We start from the raw sequence: 16,069 nt of genomic DNA, 5'->3' as shown, positions 1-16,069 counted from the left end.
CCAGTCAAACTGGCTAATAGTTCTTAAAACTCAATAAAAAAAAAATGAAATAACTTTGATTTGTGAATTCCACCAATGTAACACAGTAAAGAAATCACAGACCCCTGGGGAGTTCTGCAATGATCAGACTACAGGAGGGTAAACAGAACGGTCCAAAACAGTCCAGTTTATTATAGAGATACAACAGACTTACAAAAATGATTGTTTAAAATGTGTTGATACAAATTTAAGTTTTAACCACCAGCCTTATGACAGTAATCTAGTGAATGAGTGAAGTATATATTGTAAATATGATCACTGTTGTAGATCTACTGCCGTAAATAAAGTATTTGCAGTTTCAGGATGGGTTTAGTGTTTAGATTGGATGGTCCATGATGAAAATTTCCACCGTTTGAGTTCCTTCAGTTGTGTTTTTTGTCATAAAACAGAAACAAACTTTCATATTTGCTCACACACTCAGTCACAGAGTCTTATCTTTTCTTCTTGCTCTCCTTTTTTAGTTTTTGCCGGTTTTGCTGTGCAGGTGCTTTGGGCTTTCTGCTCGGCTCAGTGGTTTTCGGCTCAGCTGTCTCTGAAGGCTCTTCCTGTAATCAAATGGAGACCATTTGAGTGCAAAATCAGACTAGCCTAGATTTATCTTTTAAACTGTACTGTAGTATTAATAATACTTGACAAAAAAAAAAAGTTTTTAATAGGTAACTGGACCAATACATTATTCAGACTGAACAGACAATGTGTTCTAAAGAGCTATAAATATACATACAAATAGGAAGTGCACTATTTGATGGTTTAAATTAGACTACTAGTTTTTTTTTTTTTAATGGTTGGGGAAATACAACCAAAAAAATCAATTTAAAAACTATTGTGGGTACAAACAAAAATAATAAGCCTCTGAGCAGACAAAAAAAAAAAAAAGAAAAAAAAAAGAAAGAAAACCCAGTACATTTCTTGAGTGTTATGAGATTGAGGAACTCTCGGCGCCTGAATTCACTGCCATGCTGACAGCACTGGCATTTCTCTCATCTCTCTCTCTGGGTGTTTGCCAGTGTTTGCAGGGGCATAGTAGTAAGATTCATTGAATTTAAAAGATTTAAAAATCCTTCCCTTTCACTTCATGCAACCAGAGTTTCCAACTTAAATACTCTGAAGCTGGATTGAGACCCGTTTACGACTTGAGAGAACAGGCTCAGTCAACTCACTACCCGCGTGCAAAGCCTGAGCTGTGCTGGAGTGAGCTGATGTTCCAATCAACCAATCAGTGATGACCTTTGTTCCCAATAACCAATCACTGATCACTGTTCTGTCCCACCCCCGCACTTTGTTCCTCATTTTAAACTTTCTTCTTGGAAATATTTACAATTAGTAAAAGTGAGTTATTCCATCTGTAACAGTTTCCTTCATCTCTTTTACCCGACTATTTTATTCTCTTCTATTTTATGTGTCTTCAGGAAATCTTCCTGATTCATATACTGTAATTTGTAATTTGATTTGCAGATCATTATTATGAATCAAATAATATGTAAAATATGCATTAATCTACCTGAGAGTTAAACGTCAGTCAATAATTAATCATTTGTACTTCTAAAACTAATCAATAGTACGATAATGCCTTGAGTGTATGTGTAAGTGAACTCTGGTGTGTGTGTGTGTGTGTGTGTGTGTGCTTTGACATGGAAGGATGCTGAGTGTGTGTACGCTCATAGGTCTTGTGAAGATGAAAAGAGTTTGCTATATGCCACGCCCACTGTGGGTTTAATGCTGCCTTCACATGCTGCTGGAATTCTCCTACTTGGCATTCCTGAAGCTGTAATTACGAGTATGTCACATGCTTTGCTGTCGGAAAGAACATGACACCAGAACACATATTACTCAGTTAGCTAGCTTGCTGACAGTAAGGGAATTTTGATCCAATACAAGCTATTTCACTGTGTAAAAATGTACAGCATGCACAGACTGGTTGCTGATATAGTACACACATGAATAGGACCCGAACTGCAGGCGCTAACAGTTAGCTGCATTTAGAAAAATAAACAAAATCTGTCATTCAGTACAAAAACTGTTCTCTCCTTCGCCATGGTGAACGTTTAGGATTCCTCCCATCTCAGAAACTTGGGTGTCAAAATTATCTCCCAGTTTCCCAATCGTAATTACGACTTGAGGGGTCGTTCACGTGCAACTTCCTAGTGGGAAACTCGTATTTACAATTATTCCGACAGCACGTGAAGGCAGCATGAAGCCGAACACAGATACCAGTAAACAGTGCGTTGCACCTCTAGCCTGGAGGTGTTACCTGTTCGTGGCTCTTGGAGGTGGGTATGATTATGGCTAAAATGCAGACGAGTTGGAAAATTGCTCCAAGAAAGAGGCCATAGCGTAAAACACTCTCGAAAAAGGTGGGCTCAGGAACCTCCGGCGGCGAGAGATCCAAATCCCCAGACATGGCGCTGATCTGTACCTGAGCAAAACAACAACAACAAAACAACATGTTTACACACACAAGCACAACTCTACACACTGAGGCTGCTTCGGCAACACAGTACCACAACAGTATACAACCAAATACCCTGTTAGGGACCCTGACCTTCTACTCAGTGCTGTACAGTGTGGCTCTGGACCCACAGCTTTATCAGCCCTGTTATCTAGTCAGTAGTACAAGTGCAAGCTGCACACCAGCGTGAAATAACTCATCATTACTATCATTTTCATTTGAAAATAAACAACAAAAAAAAGAAAAGCACACACTCTTCTTATTACTTACTGAATAAATGAATTATTTCGTATCCAAGACACTTCCGAATACCGTATTTATGGTTTAACATCCGGTGTAACGAAAATAGTTGACGTTGTCAAAGCTGACTTTCACACAAACACGCATGCGCGGAGGTTTGCGCATGCGCCGTACTCCAACGATGGATACAGAAAAGTTGACGTCATTGTTGCCAACTTAGCGAATTTTTATTTATTTATTTATTTATTTATTTATTTATTTTTTCCAAAAAAAGCGCCTAGCGAAAACTCTAGCGACATTCTGGACGACATCAGGCGATGTCGCGGTTATAAAAGCCGGATTTTAGCAGTGCAGAGTAGCAGCTTGGAAGTGGCTGCTGGTTAACGTGTAGTCTTAATGGGCCGCGTTTCAGTCACTGTGTCTGACAACAGAAACAGAAAAATATGTCGATGAGAACAGCTTTATTGGGAATTCAGTTGTATTAAAATACAGCATTTGAGCAGAATGCAAGAGATCAGCAAACGCTAGGCAGAATGCACATACGACGTGATGACGTCATGAATATCCTAATTGACGCATGACGTAATGTAGCGACCGATAGCGACTTTTCGAGCAGGCTTTACCTACTGTCTTTAGCTACTGTCTGTTTAAGGTAGTTGGCAACACTGGTTGACATTTTTGTGTCATTGTGGCTCAATAAGCGTCGACTCTTTCGGCTTCGGCTGGGTTTATTATTATTTTTAATACCTAACGATGTTTGCGATATTCGATTTCTCCTGATAAGTGATCGCCTCCACCACACAGCTAACTCCACCACACAGTTAACTCCACCAGAACAGTTAACTCCACCACACAGCTAACTCCACCACACAGTTAACTCCACCAGAACAGTTAACTCCACCACACAGTTAACTCCAGTAGAACAGTTAACTCCACCACACAGTTAACTCGACCACACAGCTAACTCCACCACACAGTTAACTCCACCAGAACAGTTAACTCCACCACACAGTTAACTCCACCACACAGTTAACTCCACCACACAGCTAACTCCACCACACAGTTAACTCCACCAGAACAGTTAACTCCACCACACAGTTAACTCCACCACACAGTTAACTCCACCACACAGCTAACTCCACCACACAGTTAACTCCAGTAGAACAGTTAACTCCACCACACAGTTAACTCCAGTAGAACAGTTAACTCCACCAGAACAGTTAACTCCACCACACAGTTAACTCCAGTAGAACAGTTAACCCCACCACACAGTTAACTCCACCAGAACAGTTAACTCCAGTAGAACAGTTAACTCCAGTAGAACAGTTAACTCCAGTAGAACAGTTAACTCCACCACACAGTTAACTCCAGTAGAACAGTTAACTCCAGTAGAACAGTTAACTCCACCACACAGTTAACTCCAGTAGAACAGTTAACTCCACACTAATCAAACAGCCTAGATGTTGAAAAGAGTTTTCTGCGGAAGCATTTTGATTAAATTACACGACACTGCTAAGGGCATTGCCTACAAGAAGAAGAATCATATATACATGCGAGTCGACTCTTTCATGGAACGACACATTACTAACTCACATTAAAACAGGACCAGACATCTAATTCCCTCAGACACAGTCTATTACTTTCTGAACGGCACCCGCTTTGAGTTTAATATGACAAAATAAAGATGGATAAAAAAGAAAAAAAATGAAAAACAGTTCTTGGAGCAGTTTCTCTTAATGCATTTCACTAGGTAAAACAGCAGAAACACACTGAAGCTGCTTCCATCACTGACTGTAGCTTTTCTGCTAAAAACAAACCAAAAGAAGCTGGAGTCAATTTGTTTCCAACCAACAGACAACAGAAATGGTGGATTAAGTATTTTTTTGTACGTTAAGAAAATGAACTATAATAGCCTTTCACCATAAAATAGTTTAACTACAAACTACGCGGAGTGACACCAAATCACTGCTTAAAAATGCTGGTTAAGTTTGAGAATTTTTAAGGTAAACATTGATACAATCAACTTCCCATGTCTTTACAGTGTTACACGTGAGCGGTTGAGCCTACGAGAATCTCGCGTCAAGGATTCACAGAGTCAATTATTTTCGTTACACCGGTCCTTTGTTTCACTCTTGCTCTGTAGTTGAAGCTTTTGTGTAATAAAAGTGACACACTGTCCCCTGGTGTACAGGCGCGTAAGCGCATCTGGCATGCATGCTGTATATTTATAATTAGGGCGTACAACTTTGTCTGGGACTGGGTTAGCTGTAACATGGATTAAAGTGTTTATCTATTAATCCATTTGCAACTAACATAAAAAGATCTGTGTATTCATATATGCATTTTAATCATGATGTAATCCTATTTTTAGTTCTGCAGTAGACCTAATAGCTTAACTTCAAATGGTTATAATTCTCCACAATGTTTCAGTTACACAGTGATGAAGAAAAGTGTTAAACAAATTAAAACTATTTCACCTTGTAGATTCTTAATAGCATTCCTGTATTTTAAAATACATTTCAGTTATCCACTTAAATTAGATTTTTTTAATGATCTATTAAAATGCATACAGACAATCTCATGTAGTAAACTTGGATCTCAGATTTTGATCTTGCAGCTGAGGTGATTTACATTTCTATTGACAGCGTATATTAGATGGACTGCAGCAAACAAACAAGAAAAGTTCCTCAGAGGAAAGTTTATGCTAGTCTTCAGTCTGAAGAGAAGGGAAACAGTATCTTTTAGTTTCAAGAGCATATCCACCATATGCTGACAATAAAAATCCATCCCTAGGTGAACATTTTAATTAAAAGTTGGGACTGTAGTCACTGATTTGTTAAGCTATTAAACGTAGGTAGTGCAACACAACCTGAATTACAATATCACTCAGAATATCAAATTCTCAATTATCTCTAAACTGTGCTGCATCCCAGTCTGAGTCAGATAATTTAGGCATGGGAGAATGTGGGTGGTTGTGATAGCAATTATGTCTGGTGCAATAAAAATGTCTGGTACATCATGGGGTGCTTTTTAAAAATTTTGATTATAAAAATGTTAAGCTGTAATGGCAGAGAACATCTAACTTCTTACCTTCTTTCTGGCTGCTAGAGACTGAGGCAAGTTCCTTTTCCATGTCTCATGCTTTGTGTGTGTGTGTGTGTGTTGTGAGTGTGGCGTGTGTGCATGCATGAGTATGTGTCTCTGGACACATAGGATAGAGCAAAGTACTAGTACTTAAGTGTGTAATGTTGCATGTTTAATTCATGTGTATGTACACAACCATTTAGGATGAGCTGTTACAGAAATCATCCTTGTTATAGCTTCATAGTTCTGCCTTTTTGGTGACCAAAATAAATATGACTACTTGCTGCTCAGTTATTTCTTGGCCAGTTGTGTACCATTAGTTATTGCACAAGAGAGCTATCAAAACACTGAGCTATGTTTCACTTACTGAAGCCAAGACTGCAGACATAAAAGCCCCTGAAACGGGCAGGAAGTCAAATTGCTTCATTACAGTCCTGGCAGAACATCATCAGAAAAGATACCCAGTGCGTAGTGATTATTGGTTGCAGACTTAAAGTTGCTAAAAATCTTGATATGATTGTGATTATTTTGTAGATTATTTTGTAGAATATTGTGACACTGCGTGACCACGGGAGGCTGAACACACAAACAGAGACAGTAGGTGTGGGGGGAATGTGCTCTTTATTGTCCTTAGGTAGGCAGAGTGAAGAATGGTGAGAAGGATAAGTGAGCTGAGGGAAGCTTGGCGCAGGTAGTGATGTCTCAGGCTCGGCGCGGCGACAAGACGGCAGTGAATCAGCAGGCAGCTTTAGATCGCGGAGTAGTACCGGCTCTTCTTCCTCGCTTACATTGGCTTCTGCAAAACATAGAGAGACAGCCATTAGTGAAGTTTAAAACTTCATGAGCTCCTTTTATAGCTCCTCAACTTCTCTGGTGATGAGATAGGTCGCTCCACCCCACAGCCACACACACTCCGGCTGTCCAAAACAAACACGGTGCTGAAAGGGCACTGACTTTTCAGCACCACGCCATCAGTCGTGCAAGGAGCGTTTGATGTTTTACGTGCACGGGCTGTCGGTCCACCGTCACAGTACCCCCCTACTCAGCTCTGAGCCTACCAACGGCAAGGGATGGGCCCAGAGTGTGTAGTGCTGAGAAAGCCCATCCGCATTGCCATGCTGAGCCCCCGCCCGGTGCTGCACTGTGAAAGTGTAGTCCTGGAGGGAAAAGAACCAACGGGTTACCCAGGCTTGGGTGTCCTTGTCCTCCATCCACTGGAGGGGCGCTTGGTCCAGCGAGGTAATACTTCAACTCCTCCATCGCCCATTTGATGGCCAGGGCCTCCCTCTCCACAGTGGCGTACTTTGTTTTGGAGGGGTTCAGTTTACGGCTTATATAGAGGACCAGGTGTTCCTCCCCGTCGAAGACCTGAGACAGAACGGCTCCTAGCCCTGTCTCGGAGGCATCAGTTTGTACGAGGAAGGGGAGGCTGAAGTCGGAGTTTCGAAGTACAGGAGAGCTGGTGAGTGCTGTCTTCAACCTCTCGAACACCTGTTCTGCCTCCCGACTCCAGTGCACCCGGTCTGGCTGGCCCGTCTTGCTCAAATCTGTGAGGGAAGAAGCAATCGAGGAGAAGTTGGGCACAAACCTCCTGTAATATCCCGCCAACCCCAAGAAGGCACGTACCTGTTTCTTGGTAGTGGGTCGGGGGTAGTCCTTCGCAGCCTCGATCTTCTTTTTCCCCAACTTCTGGAGTTCTCCAAGGATCTCCCTAAGGTGATCTGCCCAGTTGGTAGAGTGCACAACGTTGTCAATGTAAGCAGCGGCATACCCATGGTGGGGCCGCAGAACGATGTCCATGAGGCGCTGGAAGGTGGTCGGGTGTCCTGCGGTGGAAAAGGCTGTCTTTGGATTGGCGTCAGGACTCAGGGCTACCTGCCAATAGCCCTTCATCAGGTCCAGGGTGGAAATAAACCAGGCCCTCCCTAGACTGCCCACTAACTCATCGACCCTAGGGAGGGGGTAACCGTCAAACTCGGTGACCTGGTTCAGCTTCCGAAGTCGTTACACAGCCAAATGCTCCCTTCGGGCTTGGGTACCACGACAATGGGGCTGTTCCAGGGACTAATGGACTCCTTGATAATTCCGTCTCAGAGCATCTGGCTGACCGCCTCCTCGATCACCTTCTGGCGGGCCTCTGGGACATGGTAGGGCCGCTGTCTGACCACGACTCCCAGCGGGGTCTTGATGTCGTGGTGGACCAGATGCGTCCAGGGGTGGAGGAGATGACGTCGGCAAATTGGTCCACCAGCTCAGACAGTTCCTGGCTTTGGGCCAGCGTGAGATCCTCTCCTCGGTGGACAAAGGCACACGCCGATGGATCTGGGCAGCGGCAGGCTCCATCCACTTTTTAAGCAGGTTGATATGGTAGACCTGTGTGTCTGCTCTCTTACCTGGCTGTTGCAGGTGGTAGTTCACAGGACCCACCCTCTCAAGGACTCTGTAGGGGCCCTGCCACCGAGCCAGGAATTTACAGGTAGCGTCTGGGAGGAGGAGGATCTTGTCCCTGGTTTGGAAGTCACAGGGTTGTGCTGGACAGTTGTAGGCCATCCTCTGCTCTCGCTGAGCAGCCTCCAGGTGTTCCTTCACTATCAGCATCACCTTGCCGATTTTCTACTGCATCTCCTGAACATAGTCGACAAGGGAGCGATAGGGGGAGGGCTGCTCTTCCCATGCCTCCCGGGCCACATTGAGAAGTCCTTGAGGCCGCTGTCCGAAGAGCAGCTCGAAGGGCGTGAAGCCGGTAGATGCCTGGATGGGGATGTAGGAGAGTAGCAGGTCCCAGTTTCTCCCCTCCTCATCTAACACCCTCCAGAGCATCCACCTGCTTGAAACTCTCCACCAACCTGTCAGTCTGGGGGTGGTAGACAGACGTCCTCAGGTGGGCAACCTGCAACAACCGACACAGATCCAACATTAGTTTAGACATAAAGGGCGTACCTTGGTCAGTTATGATGTCCTTAGGTATCCCAACCTGGCTGACGAGGAGCAGAAGCTCACGGTCGATGCTCTGGGAGGTGGCCTTTCACAGTGGTACTGCCTCGGGGGAATGAGTGGTGTAGTCTACGATAACCAGAATGTACTCATGGCCCCGGGCAGACTTGGGCAGCGGTCCATGCCAATCCGCTCAAAGGGGACACCGATAATGGGGAGAGGGATGAGAGGCGCGGGAGCGGGCTTGTAGGGGGTTGTCCGCTGGCACTGGGGGCACTGCTGGCAGAAAGCCCGAACTTCTGTCTCCATCCCCGGCCACAGGAAATGGTCCTTTATTTTCTCCAAGGTATTACGGGCCCCCAGGTGCCCCCCAGCGGGTGTGTGTGGGCCAGGTGCATGAGAGCCCTCATCCTGGTGTGGGGCAAGACGAGCAGCTCGTAAGGTGAAAGTACAAGAGACCCCCGTGCACCAGGAAGTAGGAGGCTGGGAGTCGTTGGTCGGGGTTCTGGTGGACTCCCTCGATGACTTGCACCTGGCCCCAACAGTTCTTTAGCCTCTCGTCCTCCTCCTCCCGGCTGAAATTCCCCTCTCGGGCGACCTGTGAAAACAAAGAAGACACTAGGTTAGTGGGGATGGAGGACTCACCTGCAGAGGTCACCCCAGCGTCTCCTTCACTTCGGGCTAGACATGCCAGCCGGGCCCTTGGCCGCTTGGCTCTGGCTCTCTTCCTCCAGGGAGGCTTCATTCCTCTGGCAGCATCTTCCTGGGGGTTTGGGCTCCCTGGATTCCCACAGCCTTCCTCTCTTTGGGCAGCAGAGCCTGTAAGAATTGGTCCATGGCCACCCTTTCCACGATCTCCATGGCCATGAGGCAATCCGGTTGCAGCCATTGCTTTGCGATTCTTAGGAGCGTGTCCATTTGGCTGCGTGGGGTGGCCTTGGGATCATAACTCCATTGGTGGTCTGCCTCCATTGGTGATCTGCCGCAGCGCTGGTAGGGGAGAGACCGCAGAGAAGCACCGTCTCGTACTGTTTCGACCTTATCTGCTGACAGAGTGTGGTATGCTAGCTAGGCCTCCCCGTGCAGAGGGGCGTGAGGGCGTGGGCCCAGTCCTCCTCAGGCCATTGCTCGTGCTGGGCGACCCTTTTGAACGTCAGTAAATAGGCCTCGACGTCATCCTCCAGTGAGAGTTTCATGAGGAGGTGCTGGGCCTCTCGGCAGGGGTTGGGGAGGGGGACCATTGCTGCGTTGTTACGCTGCCTCAGCTCCAGGAGCTCCTGGATGGTCACCTGAAGACCTCTGGTTAGTTGCCTGTTGCTGCAGGGTAGGCTGGAGGAACTGCTGAAGCATGGACTCCATTGTGATTGGTGTGGTGTTCATGCCCGCATCCTAGACCACTGTGACACTGCGGGACCAAGAGAGGCTGAACACACACACAGAGACAGTTGGTGCAGGGGAATGCGCTCTTTATTGTCCCTAAGTAGGCAGAGTGAAGAATGGTGAGTGAGATATGTGAGGTGAGGGAAGCTTGACGCAGGCAGTGATGTTTTGGGCTTGGCGTGGTGAACGTGCAGCAGCAGCGTGGCAACAAAACGGCAGTGAATCAGCAGGCAGTTTTAGATCGCAGGAAGATCACAGAGTAGTAGCAGCTCGTCTTCCTCGCTTATGTCGGCTTCTGTAAAGCATAGGGAGACAGCTGTTAGTGAAGTTTAAAGCTTCACTTACCTTTTTTTCTCTAGAGGGGCAACGAGCTCCTTTTATAGCTCCTCGACTTCTCTGGAAGGGTGAAGAGGAGCCGCACCACTCATTGGCTGCCAGCCGTGCTGAGTTAAGTCACTCCACCCCACAGCCATGGGCACTCCAGCTGTCTAAAACAAACGTTGTGCTGAAAGGGCGCTGTCTTTTCAGCACCACACCGACAGTCGTGCGAGAAGCGTTTGATGTTTTACGTGCACTATACACTATATGGCCAAAGGTTTGTGGACACCTGACCATCACACCTTTATGTGCCTGCTGAACATCCCATTCCACATTCCACTTAGTCGCTCTTTGCAGTTATAATGACCTCCACTCTTCTGGGAAGGCTTTCCACTAGATTTCGGAGCATGGCTATGGGGACTTGTGCTCTTTCAGCCACAAGAGCATTAGTGAGGTCAGACACTGATTTTGGGTGAGGAGGCCTGGGGTGCAGTCAGTGTTCCAGTTCATCCCAAAGGTGTTCAAAGGGGTTGAGGTCAGGGCTCTGTACAGGTCACCTGAGTTCGTCCACTTCAACCTTCATGGAGCTCACTTTGTGCACAGGGGCATTATCATGCTGGAACATGTTTGGGCATCTTAGTTCCAGTGAAGGGAAATTGTAATGCTACAGCATACAAAGACATTCTATAGTCACCAGCTACTTTAATAGGAACACCTGTACACCTGCAGTTATCCAATCAGCCAATCACATGGTAGCAGCACAATGCATAAAATCATGCAGATACAGATCCAGAGCTTCAGTTAATTTTCACATCAAACATCAGAATGAGGAAAAGGTGTGATCTCTGTGACTTTAACTGTGGCATAGTTTTTGGTGCCAGATGGGCTGGTTTGAGTATTTCAGATACTGCTGATCTCCCGGGATTTTCACACAACAGTCTCTAGAATTGTACAGCATGTACATCAAACCTTGAGGCGAATGAGCTACAACAGCAGAAGACCACATCAGGTTCCACTCTTCTCAGCCAATAACAAGAATCTGAAGCTATCATGGGCACAGACTCACTGAAAGTGGACAGTAGAAGACTGGAAAAAGACCGGGTGATTTTTTAAAAATCATCAACTGTCCAGTTTGGGTGAGTCTGTGTGAAACTTGATGTGGTCTTTTGCTGTTGTAGCCCATCCACCTCAGAGTTTGATGTTTTGTGCATGCTGAGATGCTTTTCTGCTCGCCACGGTTGTACAGAGTGATTATATGGGTTACTATAACCTTCCTGTGAGCTCCAACCAATCTGGCCATTTTCTTTTGACCTCTCTTATCAATAAGATGTTTCCACCCACAGAACTGTCACTCACTAAATGTTTTTTGTTTTTTGCACCATTCTGTGTAAACACTACAGACTATGTGAAAATCCCAGGAGATCAGCAGTTTCTGAAATACTCAAACCAGCCCATCTGACACCAACAACCATGAGACAGTTAAAGTCACAGAGATCACACTTGTTCCTCATTCTGATGTTTGATTTGAACATTACCTGAAGCTCTTGACCTGTATCTGCATGAATGTATGCATTGTGCTGCTGCCACATGATTGGCTGATTAGATAACTGCATAAATGAGCAGGTGTACATGTGTTCCTATTAAAGTGGGTGGTGAGTGTATACAGTTGTGTGCTTTAGACAGTTTAAGGAAGGCCCTCATATGGGTATGATGGACAGGTGTTCAAAAACCTTTGGCCATATAGTGTACATTTGTAAACATGGTCATTACTTTCTTTTAAATAAGTAATTTTTATGTTAAAGAAGTAGTTTGTATTTAAAATCAAATTGTGTTCCCAAACAAGTAGTTTCATCTAGAGCTGAGCAGAAGCAGTGAGGAGTGCGGCCTCTTTGGGAATATCAAGTAAAACCTTCTGGGTGAAGCTCCTTCATTATGTTGGTTCAGAAGATGCCCAGATATGCAAAGCTTCATCATGAATACTGTGAAGAATTTAAAATGTAAAACACTTCTGATTTGTTTAACACTTTTCTTGGTCACTGCAGATTTCAATATGTGTTATAGTGTTTTCATTATTTGAAAATATGAAAAATAAAGAAAATCCATCTATGAGCAGGTGTGTCCAAACTTTACATTTACATTTACATATTTGCTAATTTGGCTGTTTTTATCCAAAGCGACTTAAATTTGAGGCAGGATACAACTGAGCAGTTGAGGATTTGACTAGTAGTAAAAGTTTCCATTCAGATTTCATTGATTTTTTAAAATGTAGCCTATAAATATAATCCTTTTGTATTATTGATTAAAATGATGAGGCCCTCTTTTCTGCTTTTACAGAAACCCATAGGGGCATAATTCGGAGAGGGGTAGAGGTAAAAATTGGAGAGAGAAACATATGAGAAGAGTAATGAATAATTAATTGGAGTCAAATGTTTTTGTTGTTGCCTTGAACATGGCCAGCTGTTCCCTTGCCCCTTTGGTGGAATCTGCCTTATTCCACCCCCAATAGGCCACAACCTGTTTTCTGGTTGTCCAGAATCCTGGCACATGTCTAAATGAAAAAAAAAACAGGGTTATTCAGTGTGACCAAGAATATTTTTCTTAATATTCTTACAGTATTGTTGCATTTTAAAAATTCATTTCAATTTCAAAAATCAGTTTTGATCAGAGTTTAAATCTACCACAGTATACACATAGAGATTAAAACAATCTGATGTAGTAATAACCAACCAAAAATCTTTGACTGCATTTGCATTTGTTCTATAGCTTCTCAAAACAATCTAATGGCACCATAGTAGCTGGAATTGTGCAAATTTATAAAAAAAATTATATATGCATTTATAGTGCATGTTCATTTTAACATATACACCCAAAAGTTGAGGTATTTACGAGTGGTGCTTTAAGGGTAGAACACACAAAGTACAAATTTCACTTCAATCTGCTTCTCTGTGCAAAAAAATAAAATATATATGGCTGAACAGGTTATATATTGTATATATTGTCCATAAAGCACCAAAGAAAAACTATAATACAATCATGTAGTTATCATGAAGTAAAAGATAATTAGCCACAGTAACTCATGCTGATTTTTCATAAGAGATATCCTACTCCGGGGTATAAATTTGAGGTTGCTCACATCTGAATTCACATTGTCATCCATTACAATGGGAGAGAAATGTACAACACTTCCAATAAAAGATTTAATCCACTGAAACTGTTTGTGTTGTGTAGTTTACATGACTAAATGAGTCATTTGTTAGCTGCCAAAATCTGATTGTATCACATGCAAGTTAACAGTTTTAAATGTGTTATCATTTACAGAGCCAGGCTTCAAATCAAATATGATTTTGGTAACAGAGAAAGGGCTACAATCATAACCGAAATGAAAATTTGACTTAAACCTCTGTCATTACCTGCACACTGAGGCTGTGAAAAAAATGTTTATTTACATGATCGCATTCGATTTCCTGTGGTGCTTTGATGGGAATCTGTATTCCACCCACACAGCCAATTATATTTGGAAATTCTGAAATGGTTGGGCTCCTCTTTGACACTAACATATGTCTCTGGAAAACAATGAAATTGTGCAAAAAAAACAAAAAAAAAAAGCTTCAGAGCACACTGTGTACTGTAGAGTATCCAGTATTTTCAGCATCAGTAAAACTGTACAGAAAACTACTACTGCCAAAAAAAAAAATCATGATGGTGAAGAAGGAAGGCATGAAATCGTTTTCGCGGCCTGGTGAAGGGGAGTCGATGAGCAAAAATAACCACAGGGTTTATCTGTTCACGTGTCTGCCTCTGGGAAAGATAAATAGCCCTCTGTTCAAGGTCTAATTCATTACTGGCATAATGATCAGTGAATTATTCAAATTCTTCATTTAAATAGGATGTTCAGTGAACGGGCATAACATTTCCGACAGATTAACCATGTGCAGGAATTCTCTGCTCCTTAAATCCTACAGTGGTACTGAATTTAACTCTTAAAGAATGAGTATGCAAGTTTTAGAGCGCTACGCTGTCTGTATGGTGAATTGCAATTGCAATGAAAACACTGAAAAAAACTTTTTCCTTTTGCTTAATTGACTGCACCCCATTTTGCTGAAACTACATAAGCAGAAGCAGAGCTGAGTTCTGTGCTGAAAAAAGTATGGCCAAGATATTGAATGGGAAGACAAAAAAATTCTACTACCTGTCAGTAAGTCGGCATTACTATTATGAAACCATTATGATTGCACATTATCAGTCTCATCATAGACAAAAAAAAACCTATTATTCATGCCCATACGAACACAATCACTGAAAGGCAGATGGACAACATCATAAGTAATTGTGATTTTTTTTCAACTTGAGTTCGTAATTATCTCAGGTCTCTTCTGTATAGCAGGCACCGTAAAAAGAAAAGCTTTTTAGTTCCAACCAAGGACACAAAATTTATGGTTCTGTCGTTTGTACCTATGTTGATCGTGTACTTTGATTAGGAAATGTTTGCTAAGTCTGTTTGTTTCCAGTGTCTTCTCGAAAGACACTAGAATCAGTGATGGAGAAAGTAATCTACCTTGTTCATGTTCATTACACCCACTGTTGTATTTCAAGTTCGCCTTCTCTATCAATGCTGATGGCATGTTATGGATGTGTCAGTGAAGCGGGACTAAATAAATTAGCCCACATGCACACGAAATCTAGGGAGTGTTTCACTGTGTAATAACTTGACATGACTGTCAGTGATAGGCTGCGTGGATCTACAGTCTGCGCTAGAAGGAAATCAGCCCCAGTCTTTGCTTCATATCGTTTGTTGTATTTTTTTTTTTTTACATATGACTGTTGGTGGTGCTTTTGTTATTTGTTCCAAACAAGCAAAAAATAATTCACTTTAAGTCATTTGTTAACATCAAAGATGACGTGGATACCAAAAGTTTTTACTTTTTGTGGGTTTTTTTTCATTGAAAGAGAGGTGTAAATATATTATTAGATGTAACCTATTGCCTGACAAAATATTTATGTACAAGAAATTATGAATCATGTTTTGTAAACTAAGTCCCAAAGAAATTATTATCGTAAGTTCAGTTACTGCTACTGTCAGTACAGCTGAGTGCAAATGTTTGCATAACAGTATTTGAAAATGATGAAACCAACAAACATGTAATTTTGTTAATGAATGAAGCTTTACAGATGTTTATATCAAATCTGTTATAAATGTGGACCTTTATACCACTTGATGTTTGAATTTAAGCCTGTTTAAACAGTTCATTTTTTTAACCAGAAGCTAACAAGGTAACATTTTTTGGCTGTTTTACTTCATTAGATACACTCACCATCCACTTTTAATAGGAACACCTGTACACCTGCTCATGCCTATAGTTATTTAATCAGCCAATCATGTGGCAGCAGTGCAATGCATCATGCATCAGAATGACAAAAAAGTCTGATCTCTGTGACTTTAACCATGGCATGGCAGTTGGTGCCAGATGGGCTGGGTTGAGTATTTCAGAAACTTCTGATCTCCTGAGATGTTCACACACAACAGTCTCTAGAGTTTACACAGAACAAAAAAAGGTGCAAAAAAAAAAAAAAATCCTGTGTGCAGAGGGTCTGCAGTCTGAAACACCTTGTTGATGAGAGAGATCA

General features: G+C 43.0%; 1 protein-coding gene across 2 annotated transcripts; it reads right to left on the bottom strand.

Moving 5' to 3' along the window:
- Positions 1-146: 146 nt before the first annotated feature.
- On the bottom strand, positions 147-2,912 carry manbal (mannosidase beta like). 2 transcript variants are annotated; one of them, XM_026920222.3, is made up of 3 exons: positions 2,759-2,912; positions 2,291-2,455; positions 147-584 (listed from the first exon to the last, which is right to left on the bottom strand). In XM_026920222.3, exons 2-3 carry the CDS (start codon positions 2,438-2,440, stop codon positions 471-473), a joined length of 264 nt encoding a protein of 87 aa, XP_026776023.1. In that variant the 5' UTR covers positions 2,441-2,455; positions 2,759-2,912; the 3' UTR covers positions 147-470. The 2 variants fall into 2 exon arrangements, with proteins under 2 accessions (XP_026776023.1, XP_026776033.1); XM_026920232.3 differs by lacking the exon at positions 2,759-2,912 and adding an exon at positions 2,582-2,707.
- Positions 2,913-16,069: the final 13,157 nt, after the last annotated feature.

Source organism: Pangasianodon hypophthalmus, chromosome 2, assembly GCF_027358585.1.
Source record: "Pangasianodon hypophthalmus isolate fPanHyp1 chromosome 2, fPanHyp1.pri, whole genome shotgun sequence".
NCBI lineage: Eukaryota > Metazoa > Chordata > Actinopteri > Siluriformes > Pangasiidae > Pangasianodon > Pangasianodon hypophthalmus.
Note: the sequence above shows the minus strand (reverse complement) of the source record. Positions and strands in the feature narration are given on the sequence as shown.